The following is a 20,333-nucleotide window of genomic DNA, read 5'->3' as shown; positions in this document are numbered from 1 at the left end:
CGCGGGCAAATTAGAGAGGTTTGTTACGACAACAATCAGGGTACCGTTCACCTCATCCGCCACAACCTTAACCTTAACACAACAGCTTCCCGAATTCCATATCGAATAATAGGATATTCAGCCAAATTTCGATACGATGTCATCCATACCAACATGTTTGTAAGCCAAATTCCTGGTTTAGAAAACTTAGTAAGAAAGTAATGTCCGCGTACAACACCGATACTGATCGACTGGTACATGTAAACAAGGGAGTGAGTGACGAGTTAGGCCTTTAATGCATATGATATTTCTTGAAAATATCGTGCGTTTATAAACCGCATGACCCTCGCTGCAATGGGTACAAAACTTCTGTACGTTATTAATTCATACAAATATTCCAGAAACTGACACGAAAAAAATTCTTATAACCTACACATCGCTGCTGCAGCAAATTCATCTATTATATCTTATTCCATTAAGGGGAAATTGCCGAAGTAGTAAATCTATACCGTGGAGGATTACGGAGATTATGATTATCTAGCATGCTGTTGGTTCACTAAAAAACACTTTAGATCTGGTTCCCAGACCAACCACCCGTTTTTCAAACAAAAAGGGTTTAAATTGGGAATGTGAGAGAAAACGCCACCACGCGGAAGTCGAAGAAGGCTATAATAGTGAACGGATGTGACACTGAGACGCGATGGGATATTGAAGGTGGTTGTACGTAGAATGGAGAATGAAGTGCGAGCAGGATGGACGGAGGAAGCAAATAGCTAATTCGGAGTTCATGAATGTGAGAAGAAAACTAAGCACCGAAGGGGTATAAAATGCAGGAGGAAATTGGGACGTAAAAGGAAGGATTTAAATAAAGGGTTAAGATTCATAAAAAAAGGATACCTGGGAAATGTAACGAGAAGATTAAATACTCTAGCGACAAAAATAATGAGATCACTTATGATTATAAGATAACCGGGCGAATGCTTAGAATGAATTCCGGAAAGCGTTAAGTGAATGCAAAAGGAAAATGTCAGCGGAAAATTTGAAAGAGAATCCAAAAGCATTTTGGTCGTGCGTCAGGAAAGTTCAGGGAAATAAAGTTTCTGTTAATTCACTCAAAAATGATAAAGACGAAAGGGAAACCAGCAGTTTGGAAACTTATTAAATTCCTTCTTTCAAAGCGTCTTCGCCAATATCTCACAGAATACCTTCGAAAGCTTACCAAATCGTGCCGGTCAACCGATGCCCAAAATTGAAATCTCATATAATGAAATAGAACGTTTGCTGAAAAATAACAAGCCTATCATAATAGCATTGCTCGACCGTAGTGTCATGTTCGGGTAAAATTATTCTGGTGTGTATTCAAACCCTGTCACACACCCTAGCGGTGGCTTGCAGGGTATATATAAATAAATAAAAATAAAGAGCTTTACTATGTTACGTTAGTTAGGCCCCACCTGGAGTATACTGTGGGTGTATCGGATCCCCACAAGTTAGGCTTAGTTCTGGAACTAGTTCGAGCGAAACTTTGAGCAGCTAGGTTTGTGAAATTTGTTATGACCAAGGTAGCAGTGTCACGACACTATTGGAAGAATTAGGATGGGGGCCTCTAGTTGACCAGAGGTTTAAATACGGTTTAAATATTCCGGGTAAATTTGAGGCAGGTCAGTTTTCTGAGGATGTTAAAGACTGAATAGGCCCCGACTTCCTATGGTAGATCAGGCCAAGTACGTAAACCCAGGGAGCTAGACAGTAGAACGGATGGAGGTAGTTTTTTCCTTGTCCCATTACAGATCAAAATAGATATGACCGCAGGCGCGAAGTAGATAATTAGAATCGGTAGTGTATATTTTTGGTCAATATACTGCATGAATTATATATAGACCCATCTTTAAAGGATTTTTTCAGCATGATTTGAATATGTCCTTTTTATCGAACATTCTTGCATGTAATCACCTTCTTTCTTTCGATTAAATTTGTTCCAGTACATACATCCACCTGATATTTGCGTAGAGGTGTCATTATTCTGATTATGCATGCATGGCCTAAAACCCCTCGCACCTCGCTTGCAGGGCATTACGTAGATATAGATTTTTAAGTCCAAGAGTGTGTGTTACATTTTCAAGAACCGTTCTACTTTCAAGGATGGTCCACTCATTGAGATAAACACACTGAAAATTGATTGCGAACAGAAAACGTATAGGATATATTAAAATAACTATAACACTAATCAAACAGGAAACAGTGGGGTGAGGAGCACAGGGGAGTACTGTTCCTGTCCCTCTTAGAAATAAGTGAGTGGGATAAAGGTACCACGGAAAAATTAGGTGGTGTCATATGCGAACAAAGCGTTCTCCAGGGAGATGGTCATGCATTATGAGAGCATACAGCGGATATGTCATCCTGTAAGGTCAATTGACAAAAGTATTTCTAAAAAATTAGGCACATATTATGACCGCCTAAAAAACGATTTCAGCAGCTAGATCACCACTCTTAAAATATCTTCCAACGGCATGATTTTGTTAACTCACGGACACCATTCGACTCTTCAAGGAGTTCTCTCGGGTTTCCCACCGGGTCAGGTTGCAGTACACCGACGTTTCGATGGCTGAGTCAGCCATCGAAACGTCGGTTTACTGCAACCTGACCCGGTGGGAAACCCGAGAGAACTTCTTGAATACCATACGCCAGGAAAACCTGAGATCCTTCACCATTTGACTCTTTTGTCGGCTGGTTTAATCTCTCACGTTAAGGAAAGAGGTCCAAACGATATGACCATCGCCCACCACCTTGTATCCTAACCAAATCCCACTGATGCCTTAAAATCACGCGAGATGCGAAATCATGTCAAATACTCATCATGCATCCCCTCCACCAAGAGTACATAATAAAATTTCTCCCGTATTTCCCTGTCTCTGCTTGCGACTCTAGCAACATCTTGTAAAAACTGAAAGGCAAACTCTGCTTGGCTTCCTATATATATGTCGATCCATAAACCCATTAACATAGAGAGTAAAAATCACAGATATTACTAGAGCCTCTTCTCCCGGATACGCCTCTTTCCCAGTTCTCTACTTCTATCATAACATCAATTTTGACATTTCATCAACATTTTCTCTCTTCACCCCACAGCCGCAACATTCCATTTACTATTTTTTTTAGTATTTTAATACCCTGCAAGCCATCTCTACGGTGTGCGGCAGGGGGTGAAGACACACCAGCCTAACTTTTACCCAAATATTTCCCCCCTAAATTAAAAAATTTGACAGGCGTGCACAGCCTCGCGGATTGCTGAACGTCAATAGTTCGTTATTTTCGTTTTCTTCTCGTCAGTACTCATCCCAGTGCTATCAAAGTAGTTCTTTAATGCGTCCAGCAACGATTCCAGGCTCTTGGCTGACTGATGAACTACAGCTCGACCATCCTCAAATCTAACTAACATTAGTTCCCTACCAACTTCCATTCCCACTGACAACCCCTCACATGTTTTATTTTGTTAATGATTTCACGTACTCTAAAATCAATACGTGATGATAAATAGCCTTATTCTCAAACCGTTGATCTTATCAGTCCTTCGATCCATACAAAGGTTTCAAATCATTGCCCATTGCTACAGACCACTCTTATCTTCTCCAATGCGTGGATAATTGTACCCAGCAATTTCTGGCAAGCGCCGCATCGAATTCCAAGAAGCAAAATAATGTAATGGACATATCCCACATTTTTTCCCCTCATTGCTACTGCTATATCACGCGATCCCCATCATTAAACAAACTTGATTTCCCCACGTGAAGATGCCCAATCAAATGACACATTCGGCAAAGTTATTTTGCAAATTGCGTGCATCTTAACCAGTCACCTGAAAAATCGCGAAGACAAAATCACCTTAAATACCCTAAAAGCTTTATTTTCCATTGAAATAATCAAGATTTTACTTCCAATTCAATTTTTCGGAAGATTAAAATCACATGGATTACTCAGGGTTTGGACCATGGCCAGGTATTTTTTGTGAATCAGTAGTCTTCCCTCCGTGCCCCCCGCAAATATACCCGAAGTCAGTCCTTTCATTGTATTAGATTTCGTCAGCGATTGCACACGCCACACTGCCATGTCGAGCATGAGCCGTTCTCAAAAATGAAAAGAGCGTCCCTCTCACAGGGAATCCCCAAGTCGTTTATCATATACCCCAGCTTATCCTATATTCGGCCCTTTTCCAATATTTGCGGAAAGTGAGCTATCTTCAAACCTTCGATTTCATTAATGGATTGTTCGGTGCTACGGTTAAATTGCTAAGTTCTGAACGGCAAAAATTCAACAACAAAAAATGCGTAATATTTAAGTACTTCACTAAGTGAATGAAGGGCGTATCCTGCGGAAGACACAAGGAACAAGAAGGAGAAGACGGATTTGATACAAAGGACACGTGCCTAACAAAATCAATTTGCTGAAGACAATTAATTAAAGGGCAATGGAGGGGAAGAATTGAAGAGGTTAAATCACGAGAAGGAAGTGTTGGATGACGTAAACGCAAATAGGCAGATTTACAATAGTATAATAATAATTTATTTGTACAAGGTATAGGCGGCGTAAACCTGAAAGTTGGCTGGTAATTAAATACTGATTGAATGCGAAACAGAGCGTTACAATCACTCAATCTAAAAGATAAACCGTTACCATTTCTACGGCAAGTATAGCATGATAGCATCATTTGCATAATGGTCGAAAGCCTGTCATTTACAGTTAAAAATAACGTTTGGAATTTCCGTGTGAATGGCTTTCGTTCGATCGTTGGAAGCACCGGCCTGACACTTCATAAGCGACTTTAATGAGTAGCCCCGCGTAAAATCGGGTATCATACATTTTTTCGGCCACGAAGGATTTCGAGGGCCTACGCACAAGTGTGTTGAAGTAAATAAAAGTAATCCCTTTGTATTGAAATCATTTAAATCATCATAAAAGCTGAAAGTTATCATTACACGTACGAAAGAGTGTATAAGGCACTTCAGTTCAGAAGGCTGGCACTACCAAAGGCATCACCCCACGGAATCCTTCAGGACTAAGTACGGCAAGTTTGAGACAGCTGCTGTTGACAATGCAGGAACGATATCATATGTCGTAGCACATCTGATACATTCAGTTGGTCGGTCAGTTAATGGAAAATGAAGCTGATTCCATCGAAAATGTATCTCCTAAAAACTGCAAACAATGCCAGTCACCCTAACTGCTGAAGGAGGGTCATTTTCTAACTCAAAACTGTTTACAAGCAAAATTAGAACGGTGAATGACCATGAGGACCTAATTAAACCTTTGAATCTTCGCAATACTGCACAAAAGCAATATAACTCGATTATATTTCTGCCAGAACTGAGTTTATGAAAATGCGAAAGTTAAATGCATAAATGTAAGACGTTTAATAGTCTTGCTATACATGCGAGCTATTCTCGCTAATTTTGAAACTACCAACTAAAACCTGCATAAAAAAAATTAATTTCAAAGCGATTTCATTGCGAGCGAATCGAATCGTCGCGATCTGTGACTATCATGATTACATTTAATCATAATTATCATTAACTAAACTTAACCGCTTGAGTCATGATTTGATGGGCACAGGACATTCCGCCAAACGCAACACTAAATACCTTTAGCCCATACAGTACAGTATATTGTTCTTCATTTTCGCATATCTTCTGCCTGCCTAAACTCCGTCCAATCTGCCTAATATTTTCCTCACTGTAGCCCTCTTACCCAACATCCTCCTCTGCGCGATAGAAGTCCTTAACATTCCATTGCCACGTAATATGCCCGCATCCACTTATCTTCCTCGAAATTTTCCCAACAATTTTCTCTTTCTCGATTATGTCAAGAACTTCTTCGTTTGTTTTCCTGTCTCCAAATTAGATTTTTCCAATTCTTCTCCTTTACCGCGACACAAAAGCCACCGATCTACCATTCTCACCCCTCAGGATCGATAATCTCCTCTTCACAAGGCCATCTTTACCTGACCTACGGCAATTCTAATGGGCCAATTTTTGTCTAAATAGCTACCACAATAAGTCGTAATAATCCTGATTTTCCACTCGCTCAATGACCTTGTGCAGTCTGCGATGAACCGCAGAGGGAGACAAAAAGAATTTATTTCCTCAATATTTCCTCAGGCCTCGTGATAATTTGGTACCATTTTAGATGCGAAGCATTAGGGTATGACACTATTCCAATTTGGGCAATTCCTTCCAATTCTCCAGGACCTTGAAAATTCGGCTAGGCGGCCGCCGCGCAGGCAAGACCCGCATGAGGCCGCCTCTCTTCAATTCAGCACGTGAATCGGTATACATGTCACAAACTCATTTCACAAGACTCGTAACGAATAAAGTTACTCGTGCGTAAAGTTTTTTATGAGGTAAATTAACAAATTCTGATCATAGTTTCTGGGCATTCCTTTGTACCATTTAGTTCAACACGACATCACGCGTACTCCTCTCCTCTTTCTAAATCACAAACTAATCAACGTTCAATTAAGACTAGCCCTCTTCATCATTTTTTTAATGATCGCAAGCGATACCTTAACCTAGTGTGGACTTAATTTATGGTCATCACATACTGATATTTTGCCATTTTTTGGATGGGAGTCAAACTTATTACTAGAATTGAGTATAGATTACCGCCTAATTTTTCCATTACACGAATTTCCATGATTTATCCACGATTTCCTGGGTTGGTGGCCATCTCGCAAGTTATGGGTAAGTACATATTCCTTACGAAGGCTCACAGTTGATCTTTTCTTAACTAGTTATTCTCCGAACAGTATTAGGCAAAAGAAGGCGAGTAAACTATCCCTTAGCATAGTCAATAGACTTTAAGCTTTCCTACATCGCAAAAAATAGCACAAAATATTGAAGCAAAGTGACGTTAAATAGGAAGTTAATTCAAATAAACAAATGCTCAACAATCCGGCGAGGTCGGAACTCATAATTACCCCTCATTAAAGGTTTTCTATCAAATATATGTCGTTTTGCGATTGTTTAAAGATGAAAACTTTCAACAAAACTATTTCATGAAGCCTTTTTTGCGTTCATCATATTCGGATACATTACATTCACTAGACACAAACATTAAGGAAACCAACTAACCTTTAAAGACATGAAAGTTTAACTTATTTTTTAAATCAAGCTGTTTACGTATACCCACCTCTCTGTACATCACTCAACACACGGGTCAAGTATTCAGACACAATACTCCTGCAAATCATGTGACCTCCATCCAGGTCATTAGAAATCCGTAGCCGTCACTCATAATAATACCCACGAAGATTATATGTAATCCATGCTAATATCACTGATATCTAGTGCCTTTAAGGTAACATGCAAGCACATGCGCTTGGTCTACGGACGCATTCCGAGTAACCGCGACCTCAAAATGTACAAAAATGTTCTATTTTTTCCCCTGACATCTCACTCCTGCGGTTTCCGTATGCCTTATTGACCGCATTTTCTTACGGCGAGAAAGCTCGGTTCCAGACGACCTTACAGGATGGACTAATAACTTAAATGACTTCATCAAAGGAGAACACAAGATCCGTCGGACAATTATTACACAGTACTAGTGCGTCGGCACGAAGAAAGTTAAGAAGTATGGCGCATGAGGAGATGTAAAACAGAGAAAATAAATGTGTTTCACTGTTTTTCAGGACTTCATACCTTCATACCCTAATTCTAGAAGGCCTAAATTTTTGTTTCCAACGTAACGACTGTGTGAATCCGTGCACGGAAAAATTACGAGTATATATCTATTAACAATACACAAATAGTAATTCATGATCCTACCTCAATTTTACAAAAATTCCTTGCACATGTTGCAACACTAAAATAATGCAAAATTTCCAAATTTGATCAAGCCCACGAATAAAGTTGTAATTCTTTCTCGCAAAAAGATCCAGAGCGAAAAAGGGTCACTGCGAATGAAAACCTTGAAATCAAAAACTGAAATAAACCCATCGTTAGTAGAAAGAATGTGGGCATTTCAAAGAAAAACGGCAACATTTCATTATGCTGCCACAGAGGAATTCTCGCCGATCACCACGCGATCCCATACAATAAGGGTAACCACACCGGTCGGAGATGGCGAATGTGGGCGGTACTTGTCCAACTCTACCTACGTAAATAGCCACTTATGGCCATGATCAAAAACAGTATTGCGGGTTGTGGCACCTCAGGAAACATACCACGGAATATTCTATTTATAACCAAGCGAAATATGCTTACCGAGGCAACATCATCAGGAACATGTACATACTATATAATGCCAATTGTATGCGCATGCAGGTGTAATTTACTCAATGGGAAGCCTGTTTCAGGCATGAGAATTGAATTGAAAGCCTCTGAATAGGCTAATTTTTGAGTGTGTTACACAAGGAAAAACACCGGCGAGAGGTACACCCAAGGGGAAGAATTATTTTGTTATCACTAACATGTTACTAGTGTTCGCGGTTAACCGAGTATGTCATTTCACAAATTGCATAGACACACCCTCGGAATAAGTATATAGCATGTTTTCTCAATAAAAAGTGTCAAAAATTGGCCTCTAAGTGCAGCAGACAATTTACCTGAAATAGCCAATTGAGTTTTCAAAACATACCCTGCTAATTTAATATCTATCCTTGGGTAAAAATGATAATTAAATTAAATAACAACTCACCCTGATGAAGTAGTGACCATCCTTCACCTCTCCATCACTAGGCTTGGACTTCTCAGAGATTACCACATCAGCTATGCCGTTTGTTACATCAGATACCCCTTCCAATGGGACAAGAGGCAACACAACGTCTGGCGCAGCAGGACATAAATCTGGCGGTGCTGTCACTATCACATCATTCAAATTGGAGTTACACGTATCTTCCTTCTCTTCTGCTTCACTTAAATTCAAATCCTTCTCTTTTACAGCTGATGACTCAGAGCCTTCAACTGTGATAGGGATAATTGTAACAAGAGGGGGTACTTTAGGACTAGTTCCTCGAACTGGAAGCTGATTCCTGAATTCAGGACGTAAATGACGTAAAACTGGAAGCGACGCACAGGGTCTGGGGGACACATCATTGTCGTGCAATTCACAAAAACCAACGGCCTTCCCCCCTGAACTTAAGCCACGATGAGAGGTGCGTTTAAAGAAACCTTGGGCAAGTGCACCAGGACCATAGAGACGCTCAACGCGCTGCTGAACAAAAGACTTGGACGGAGTTACAAAATTGGCTGATGACGAATGTTCTTCCGTTACACTTGTTCCATGAACAGATGCAGAGTCGAAAGTCCGTGTTACTGTCCTCACATAACTTTTGTTTTGCGAAGTGATCTGCACAACACGTACAGTACCCACATGAGACTCCCCTTGTCCTGACTTATATGAGCACAAATCAGCATTGTGATCTTTTTCATCTGCATTGTTCTGATCTTGCAAAGAGCCATTCATGTCTCTAGCGCCAACACAAGGTTTTCGATGGTTAGGACCACAAATCGATGCCTTACTATTTTCCATTGGAGGTCCACCCGAGGTATCTCGAATGTTATTATTTTCTTGATCCCCAGCAGAAATAACTTGTTTCACTCCAACATAGGTTGGATCAGAAGTCTGAATGACATCCCTCCCAGAACGAAATCCCTTGCGAAGTTCTGAGTCATAAGCAGCCAAAGGTGAGTAGCCACTAATGGAACATGACAGGGATACATATGACGGAGGTCTCGGAGATGTTGCAGCACTTGGGGAGGATATCTGAGGAGATAGTAGATTATCACCGACCCTTTCAGTGGTTTCACTCGATCCAAGGGCAGATGGCACTCCACTGTCCTCAGTTGTGCGAAGTGGTGAAAAGTCCACAAAGCTGATACTGTGCAATGTTCTCTGTGAAGCAGTGATTCCTACAGCTTCTGAAAATTGAGGCAACATACATCTTACACATTAATCCACCAAAACCTTGCAACAGATTAGATACTACCCATTTTAAAAATATTAAGCAACATCGCAATAACCAATAATTTAGGCTTAGAATGAAATTATCAAAATCAGCAGCATTCACTAAAAAATACTTCGCTAAAACACTTAACTTACCAAAAGGACACCAAATAAATATGTATGCAGCATTTTTTGAGATTACTTATCTAGTTCAAAGCTTAAGTGGTACCATCAAATCCAAACATTAATAATATGAACTATAAAATAGAGATAAGGGGACATTTGGCTTGATAAAAATGCATAATTTCCATTAATTTTTTTATGCAATCAAATCAGCGTTTGCTTCTGAAAGAGCCAGCTAATAGATACACAACCCCAAACAAATGAAACAGCACCGATTTCTAGATGACATTCATGAGATAAAAATCTGAAAAGCACGTTTGCTTCTGAAAGAGCCAGCTAATAGATACACAACCCCAAACAAATGAAACAGCACCGATTTCTAGATGACATTCATGAGATAAAAATCTGAAAAGCAGGATCTCTTAAGTTTTAAAAAGAAAACTACAAAAATTTTGATTCCAGAAGATTATTTCAAGAAATGAAATATAGCACTCAATGTATAAGGTGCAGCAGCATAATTTACCAATTTGAATTGGTATTTACTTCAAAATCACAAGATATGCTGCCACACCCGGAATTAGGCGTCAATTGTCTTTCCAGGGTCAATCATTGGACCTGAAGTGTCCAGACAGTAAGCACATTACAATCAACTCTCAGATAATGAATGGTCAACTTGGCAACCAAATTGTACCAAACTTGAATAGTTTTTGAAAGTTTTTGAAAAGTTTTCTGGTCTCCTCTTTCATTTATGTGAGAATCTACAATGTTGCTGGTTACCTGTGCACCCATTATTATATCAGCGAATCACCTTTGGTTTATCATCAATTTCCTCAACTGAGAAAACCATGTGCACTTAAGAATAAAAAATACATTTAAGGGATGTCATAATTTGTTGACAAAGTGGCCCTCTTTGTATAATATATACAACACTAAATTAACTTTGATAATCAGACTCTTCCAAAACAAAACATAGGTTTCAGTTGAACTTAGGTTAATGAGTTCCAAAGCTTGTTTATATTATTCCTAAATACACAGTAAATGTCCCGTATACATTACAGATTATGGTTTTTAATAGAAACATAATTTTAAAGAATAAAACAAAGCATGATTTATGCAGCTACAATAATCAAAATTTATTATTCAATTCTTTCCTATAGCACAAAGTGGATGAAAATGCAAGTAACAAAATACTACAACGCAAGAATGAAATATGCACCCACCACATGCATCTAAATTTGAAACAAGAAACCAGTTGATACGGAGACAATCTAATGCAAATTGTACGTCATATCATGTATTTCTGTTCGATAAATGTCTAGTACCCTGAAGAATTCCTTGTTACTAGTTTGCTGACACTATGGAAATCTGTAGTTCCATTATGGAAAATAAAGAAACCATTAATTAATGACAATCAATATATTTCGAGTTGAAGGAGTGACTATATGTCACATTTGACCTTAGCGTAATAATTACTGTTGCCAATTGAATGATGCCTACTAAGTTGCTTAGAGTAGTTCTACACAGCAAAATTGAGGTAGTAGTACCTCTACAAGGCAAAATTGACTGGGACATGAAAATAGCATATCTTCTCATAAATGCACCTCAAAGAGATTGTCAAGAGAAAAAAGATGACAGTGGACAATTCAAGAACTAGTAGATAAAAAGATCGTTAATTAACAAAATAATAATAAATTAGTACATTTAAGTAATACAGTAAAAATATTCTGTAATTTTCCACATTTTATTTTAAATACACCTCAACTGGTGGCAATGCTACCACGCCATTAACAATAAGGTCTTATGTTTTGACAGTGCTGCAGGAGCTTTGAAACACATTGAGGGTTTAAAGTCAAGTATGGTATATTACAAATAACTTTTTCATTACTATGCCTATATTCCACAAAGTTAATCCACCTATGATTTATTTTCTTCGAGTAAATTTGGAACAAAAGCTTTACTAATTATCTAATCTAACTCCTTCAAATTTGGCACTGAAATATATAACTGCTGTTGAAGATAAATGAGACTCACCTTAAAATTATCTTTCAAATGTTAATAAAGTATCATAGTTTCATCCCTGACATGAATCAATTCTATTTGCATAAATATCATAGTAAAATAGATCCTCCAAAACCTCATAGAGGCTTACTCCCAAATACCCTCTTGGGTTATACAGCAGTTAGTACAAGTAATCTTTTCTTACTGTTTTCCATCAACTATTATTCCATCTATTCTAGGCATGCACAAATATCTCCCCAAGTGCCCTATCAACCAATTAATTCAAAATGCAATTTTCCTCAACCTCTACCCCATCCTCTCATATTATGCAAATGAGTCAATCCCAAAAACTTGAAGAGGTATAAATTGATAAATTATAGCATTAAGTACACGAGTTTAGCAAAATAAGATGCAAATGTTGAGCATAATGCTCATCGACCATGACTAAGTCCTTCAAACACATAGCAGCTACTTTCCTAACTTCATCATCAGGGTGACTGTTTAGAAATACGCTTGATGACCAGAAATATCAAACTGAACTCTTAAGTCATTTATTTTAACTGCATATACGCAAGTATTAATCGCAAAACTTTTTAACACATTAAATGGTGGTTGATACATGATTTATCAAGCATGAGATGATCCAGAGAAACCAAAACCAGCACAGGGAAAGAAACTGGCCTCCATACCTAGGTGTGTATGATTTTCACATGCCATAGAGGGCTTAGATGAGCCCTACTCTCATCTATCAAAAAAAACTTGGGATTAAATACGGTGGTACTTGGTATGTAGACAAATATACAGCATTTTATAACTAACCAAGAAACTTAAGGTGGTGATACAAAGTTTGTAAAGAATTTTTAATAGAAGTCATATACCTGATTACATTTATGAACCAACAGAAAAATTAACCGTTTATCAGATCAAAATGTCAGGGAATGAATTATTAGAGTAACACTAGCCAATTCTTTGATCACTGTGCTGTCATGATAATTAAAAGCCAAAATAATATTACTCCCTGTCATTTTAATAGCCACCCTGTCAATTTATATTATCTAACAGAAAATCTTTTCTAACTGCAATGAATACAAATTAAACTGATCTACAGGTACCTACCCATAAATTAAGCAAAAACTGATTAATTAACTCCTATGGTGGCGATCAAATTGATCTTATGAACATTAATCGGAGTGCTGGAAATTTTCAAAAACTTTTTAAAAAAGAAACAAAAGACTTCACTATTTACAAAACATTATATATACCATTTATTGCCTTTTAGAACCCACTAAACCAAGTTTCAACCTGAAATTGCATTAGTTTACTATCTTTATTTACACTATTATCACCAATTCTATTATAGAGAGTGGACAAAATTTAAGAAAAATCATTTTTTTCCAAGTGGGGAGAATGACTATAAATCATAAAAAATATCAGCAATCATACTGGAAGAGGCATAAAAAAACACAATAATAAGTGCCAATAAGAACCTAGAATTTATAACATACTGAAAACTGGTAGGCGTAGCCTAAATTATTTTCCTAAACCATATTCTCTGCATTCTATTCCAGTAGGGCATCTAATGGAATATGACTAATGGCCAACATTAGGTGCTGCCTCAGACCTGAGCACTCGCTGGCAGTCACATCAGCGTCGAGTGAGCAGCTTCCAATTGATTCCAAGGATGGCATCCTTGGGATATTACGTGCAGGCAGCATCTCACCAACAGCTCCTTCCAACTCTGGATCCTCAGCAACCTTTCCAGTTGAGGTATCAAATGATTTCACACCAGAAGGGATGGCAAGCTTTCCTCGGATGCCCAAGGTAAGAGGACGAGGAGTCCCTGCCAGCCGCAATCCACAGCTCTTGTTCCTCTCCTCATCAGGCGCCAGGCAGTGGCGCGGACTGCAAAGGTAGGGAGACATCTTGTCCCCACACTACCCAATGGTAATCCAGTGAGGCAAGCCCATTTTTCTACAGCCTCATCCATCAGGTAAGACAAATTATCTTCATAAAAGCTGCCCCATTATGTCATGTTCCTTACGGAGATTATTTACACAACTACAGTGATGGGTAACTAATTAACAAGGTTGCAAAATCCTTAGGTCTGCAGTTAGCTTTGGTTTCAGGGAATATACTTCTTCAACTACATTTTCATGCAAGAGGATGATCTTGGTTTTCATAAACTACAAATGTGTACCAAACTCAAATAAAATCCACAGAAATTATGTCAGAATTCATGGATGTGAACCATTTTTCCATTGGCGCTCTCCCCTTGACTGCGATCATTTAAAATTGCCTTTCATCACCATGTGCATCATTAAATGGGCACTGTATTTCTTCTGGCATGCATAATTCTCTGGTGTAACCACATTCATGTTTCAATTTTGACCACATGCATATAAATTTGGAGGTGAAACATATAGATTGGCCAGGAAAGGGAACACAATTTGGTTATATTGAAGACTTGAATTCTCCTCAAAGTAAGCCTATGCTAATCCATGCATCACACAAGAAATACATGTAAAGCAGTATAAAGAAAATGAAAAAGCCTGATCATTGTTCTTCTGGCATACCAAGCATGCAATCAAAGCACAACTAAAAAATCAGACCGAAGTTCAATCCAGGTGATTTCACAATTTTGGTAAAACATATTCCCGATGACTGTCAAATACATTGACTCCATTACCTTAACATTCCAGTAGCAACACGCAAAACACCAATCTTCAAGGTAGGCTGAGGATGAACCTCAGAATCTGTTATCTTCATTAGCTCCGAATATAATTATTGTCAGGATCCATACTTGTCAAGGAATTGGTAAGTCGTGTACAATAATAATAGCAATTTTTCAGGAAAAAGTAAAAAAACGACTGTAGGTCTTGCAATGGTTGAAACGCCACAGTTTTTACGAGAAAATCTGGGACTTTGCTCTCACCACCAATTAACAATATACTAAACAATTCATTCCCGACGTCCAATTCATTCTTAACTACTTCAGTACTGCTTCATTAAAAAATAGGTATCTTACACCAACTAACTTTTGAAAGCTACTAGAATAAGCTCCAAAACCACTTTGGATCAAGCGCATTATATTAACTGGATTGTATACTTATGAAACAAAGTAGTTTTTTTAAATCTAACTTGTTCACAACAGCTAGTGTATATCTACACACGTACACATACCAAAAGCAATAATATTCAAACAGTTGTACATATTTTCTAAACATAGCAAACTACACCCCGTTAACCGAGGTGTTTGCTAAAGATTAACGCATAAAACACTGCACTCCGGAAAGCGTTACAGGTAAAAAAATGCAAAACAGAAATTAAGTAAAAACCTACATTGAGAATCATTAAAAAATGACGTATCCGTAATATCTTTACTTACATTTGCCGCACGTCCCACTGTAGCTAATGCATTATCCATTCCAATGTACGAATTGCTTTTATGCTTCAAGGTATTACTAAATTTGAACACTCCATAAAAGATATGACCTAAATTTCAAATAAATATACACCGAAACGTTAATCCTGTCTGCATCGCCATGTTAGCGCAACGTTATTGGCTGGACATCTAACGGTAAGCTGCCCTCTGGATTAGAGCACTTGTACTGAGTAACAAAATGTATACGAATTGCGTACTAAAGTATATTTTCCAGACACGCACTAGGACCCTGTAAACTCACTGTGGTCATTTAAACAGAAAACAAGATTGCCCATGTAACTTGGGGACGGCATATTCAATTAGATATATGTTATAAAGTTTTACAACACGCTAGGTGTGACACTTTAAGGAATAATTACTTTCAACACATACATTTTAATATGTCACCTGAAATTGGCCGACGAAGCATATGAAATCACTTTTCAGTTTGAAGTACACAAATCAAAACTTTAATCGAAATTTCTTAATGGTTCGTGACTGCGGAGAGCCAAATAATTGAAGCGACTTAACCCAGTATTTCTTTGCATCATTCCACAAAATGCTCACTGGAAAAATAGTACTTACACAGACTCCGACTTCATTGGCAGGCGGATGTCAATTTTCTGATTTCTTGTACTCTTGAAGGAGGTATCCTACGGGCAAATAGACGTGTTAATCCCATACTACTAATCAAATATTTTCCTTAAAAATTTATAACTAAAGTTTTCATGCTAAATGCACCTTGAGACAAACTAAAACAATGCGGGAATGTCTGCTTATGAAGGTAAATGTTTTTAACAATATTACAACTATCCTTATGTTTAAACAAGTACGACGATCGTGGACTGAATTCTATCCTCTGGCGATCCCACATCCGGTCCAGTTGCCTCCCACGCATGCGTGAATGACAGTTGCCTTGCCTCGCCCCATAAAATCAGTTGGGGAAACACCCAACTTCACAAATAAAACTTATCTAGGTGCACTGAAACTGATCAATACTGCATTTGCATTACACATTTAATGAAATCATTTATAAATTCAAGAATGCAAGGGGGACACAATCTATCATGCACAATTATTAATCAATACGTTATATTTTTTAACTATGTATGTTTTACGAAAACAGATTTAATAGGATAGTATACGCATTCAGTTATCTTAAATGTAATTAACTCTCAACCAGGAGAAAGGGAAAAATTATTCTGTTAATATCTAGTAGTTTGAGTTATATTTTTAAAAGCAACACGTAATTTTGAGTTCAATGTCTCGAGCCCCATGGAAGGTCAGGTTGAATTCAGGGGAGGCATCGCTTTGCGGCATATGAAAAAAGACTAACGAGAGAATGTAAAAATGACTTATGGCATGCAATATCCTTCCCAGTTCTGAGTAAGCATTTCCAAATGCACGACAGCAGCTTTCCCAAGTTCCAAACAATCTTGAATGACATATGAGCAAAATAGAAGTTCGCGAAAATGTATCGGCATTTCTCTAAAATTTCCGCACATATTGTCCACGAATTCGCAACATTATATTAGTTCATGCAGTAATAAAACGGAGCATGACCTAAAATTTATCTCGCTACCTTTGTAGCATAGAGCATGCTAGGATAAAGCTATGGAGTGAGGAACTAAACACAGACTATCCTCCATCCATGATGAGTTAAAGAGGACGCTTGGATTGCTTCCAGTTAATTCTTTCATTAAAGCTTCACTCGACTCACCTTTGGTAAGGTTGAATCAGTCGTATATTTACTACCATCAGGAGTCCTCTGTTCCACGGTTTTTTCTGTTCCACTGACAACCAAGAGCGGCGGTTTAAAATCAAGTTTACGCTCTTCTATTTCAGCCACTGCCAACTCAAAACTATGGTCCGATTCATTTCCACTATCTCCTTGGGGAAAATCATCACCACGGGAGAATTCTACTAAGACCCACGGTTGTGGAGCGAAAGCGCGTCGCATGCACACCGGTGAGTGCGTTCGTTGTCGGCGCTTGTTGCCTAACTTCCCCAAAAAGCTCAACGCCCCAGTTTTTCTTCCTCCATGAAGAAGAGAGGGCAAAGACCAGTTGAATCTTTGGTCTTTTACATCCTTGCGGGTGTGTGAAGTGCGTGTTGGGCGAACGGATAGATATGGAAGAAGCTCCTCAGATCTGGTAGATATTTCCCACACATATCGTTCATCTATGTGAGAATTTATGTTTTTTCTAGTGCAACCCAAAATTCCTCGATTATTTTCCTTACAACGGACCGCTTGAAAAAATATGCTATCACATGATTTTGTTTCAAGTGTACTGGTTTGTTTGTTTCTGCAATTTACTCCCCGATTTGAATATAAACGTCCATGAGAGCGTCTTTCCGAAATTATCCTTTCACGTTTACGGCGTCGAGAAAATTGATAGCAACTTCTAGGAACCCACTCATCGTCGTCAGAAACGCTTCCTCTTACCACTGATTCCCCTTCTGCCATACCAAATTAGTCATTCCTGACAGTTCTCTCAAAGGAATTTTTAAAAAAGAATTCCTCTTTGAATTAGTGGATTTCTTTATATCAAGATTTGAATGGCTCTGTTAGCGCCAATGCCCTAATTTTATAGAAGATGGATGCCCTGAGGGCAAATAAATTGAAACGTTTAATTATTCTTTATTTCTCACTAAAATGCAAAAGTTGCAGTGACAATAAAGATATCGAAGGAGTGCTTCGTTAAAAACACACACGGGCCTTTGCTAAGCAAGAGGTTGCTGCTAAATCAGCTAAAGAGTGAGCTAGTTTCAAGATCAGAAGGCGCACGTATTATTATAAAATGGTTTCAATAACAAAAATATAATGAGATACTGGAGCTGAATGAATTGCACTTTCGAACTTACCTATAATTTTGTTGTCTCGTTATTACTACAGTAAAAATGTAAGTTCTAAGTCGGGCGCCAGAATTAGTGTGCAGTGTGTTATGATAATTATGCGCATGAATATTTCACTTAAATGTCAAAAGAAGGAACTTTTTAGTGATTTATCGTACAACTGTCGTTGTTAAATTCCGAAATTTCTTCTCGTCTGCTGAGATGTTGATGATGCGCAGCGCAGTCGTTACGTTTCAGGTAGAACCTGAATTTTATTAATAGAGTGCACCACTCGGCCATTTTCATCGGAGGCATTTGCTTGTGTTGTTCACAACCGGTTGACAGGTGAGTTAAAGCTTACTAACTGTTTAATTCTCGTGATTTTACCTCGAGCAGTTGTCAGAATTTCCAATAACGTTTTAGTTTTTCAAAATTTGCTTATTTCCTTAACGCAAAAGGAGATAAGTTGATAAATGGCCTTGGCCTAAATTAGAATCCCTCGTCTGTGCTAGGTATTGGAGAAATTGTTTCAGTGCTTCTAGGTAGAAAGAATATTATATACCGCTTCTTGAAGTCCCAGTATATTTACTTGAAAACTAGAGGTATCTTCCTTGGAATTATTACGATTTTTGGTTTGCTAATTGTAAAATTTCAAGGTCGAATAATATTAAGAATCCATACGAATAATGTTTTAATTGGCCTAATAATTGTTTATTTCAAAAGTAATGAAGGTTTTCGTTCCATAATAGTTCTTAAGAGTGGCCGAGTTAGGCGTGATTATTAATGATACATTTAACCTTGACATTACTTACGAATAGGCGTACGGTCTACGGCTGCTAATAAGATACTGGGTGCTAATATTCTGTTCGAAGGGTTTGTTAATTTTCCAAATAACAAGTTATAAACATTTTGTTTCAATTTTAGGTCACAACTGGTTTCGAGTGAATGGCTATGCATTTAAGTCGTGCTGTCCTATGCCCAGTTCGCCTGAGTGTTACACAGGTAAGTTTATACGTACGGTGATATTATTATTGTGCGTAACACATCGAATTAAGCTTACTTTGCCTAAATATAGAACTTTAGGGAATTGTCTTTACGACCCTACTGAAGGTTCTCCGTGTGTTTACACACGCAATCAGTGGAAACGTTTTTCTTTATTGGCGTATATTAATCAGGGTGGCAGTTATTTTTATATCCAGGACCAACCAATGAACAGAAGGTTGTGGAAGTAGAATGCGACAGGAAATAATCTACTGGGACTTCAATCTTCTTTCTGAAGCTTATGCCTTTGTAAAAACTGAAATCCATCTGCATTATTTTGTTTTGGTGGTTGCACATGGCATTCGAAGAGACCAGGCTACAGAAAGTCTGTTCGTCTCCTAATTCAATCCATGAAAAGTCGCGATTTTTCGCTGAAGGTCGTCCCTTTTTTCATGGCGTATGAAAAACTATTTTTAGCGCGAATATAAATCCACGGAAACTGAACGATATTGAGCGAGTTCATAATAGTCATATATAGCGTAAATACGCATTATAATCTATCATAGTTTAAATTGAATTACATTATCTTTGGAAGGGATTTTAATATCCTGATGGGTCCGTTCCCCAGGTTCTTTTATTATGTACCGAAACCCATCGAAGTGGTCTTTGAAACGTGTGGTGTCACCTGTCAACACTTGAAAAGAACTAGTTAAACCAATTGTTGCTGCATATTACGATGTTTTCACCAATTTTGACCTGAGTAAACAATAGTATTTCATTCGCCGAATTTTATGGCATATATGGAGAAGTTGAGGAATCGTATTGGTTTCTGTCTAACCAGCTTAATTTGCTTACAACCTTGACAGTGATTGAAGGTTCCATGTGGCTACTACAGTGTTATTGGCAAAAGTAGTGATGATTGGCAGGACTAGTCAATAGGTTGCTATAGTCGGTTACTCCTAACTTAACTAACGCGGACTAGCTAATGTTTCCCTCCCAACTTAAGTTGGGACCGAAGCATTAGCTAGTCCGCGCTCAGCTAAACCTGTGAAGTTTTTTA

The 20,333-nt window shown here is 38.2% G+C and overlaps 1 protein-coding gene across 2 annotated transcripts in view; it reads right to left on the bottom strand.

Annotated features, from left to right (window-relative positions):
* The window catches only part of LOC139696030 (uncharacterized), a 28,971-nt gene extending 11,080 nt beyond the window's left edge, over nt 1-17,891 (bottom strand). The window contains exons 1-4 of one of the 2 annotated variants that reach the window (XM_071594643.1): nt 17,178-17,891; nt 16,043-16,110; nt 13,658-13,938; nt 8,668-9,890 (exon numbers count right to left, since the gene is read on the bottom strand). In XM_071594643.1, coding sequence (XP_071450744.1) covers nt 8,668-9,890; nt 13,658-13,938; nt 16,043-16,110; nt 17,178-17,417 — 1,812 coding nt within the window. In that variant the 5' untranslated portion in view covers nt 17,418-17,891. Of the gene's footprint in view, nt 1-8,667; nt 9,891-13,657; nt 13,939-16,042; nt 16,111-16,198; nt 16,324-17,177 lie in introns of those variants that run through there. The other variant, XM_071594644.1, reaches the window with a different exon arrangement.
* Between the last annotated feature and the right edge of the window lie 2,442 nt (nt 17,892-20,333).

The sequence above is a fragment of the Hetaerina americana genome, unplaced genomic scaffold, assembly GCF_022747635.1.
Source record: "Hetaerina americana unplaced genomic scaffold, ioHetAmer1.1.p SCAF_65, whole genome shotgun sequence".
NCBI lineage: Eukaryota > Metazoa > Arthropoda > Insecta > Odonata > Calopterygidae > Hetaerina > Hetaerina americana.
This window is presented reverse-complemented; position numbering and strand designations above follow the sequence as displayed.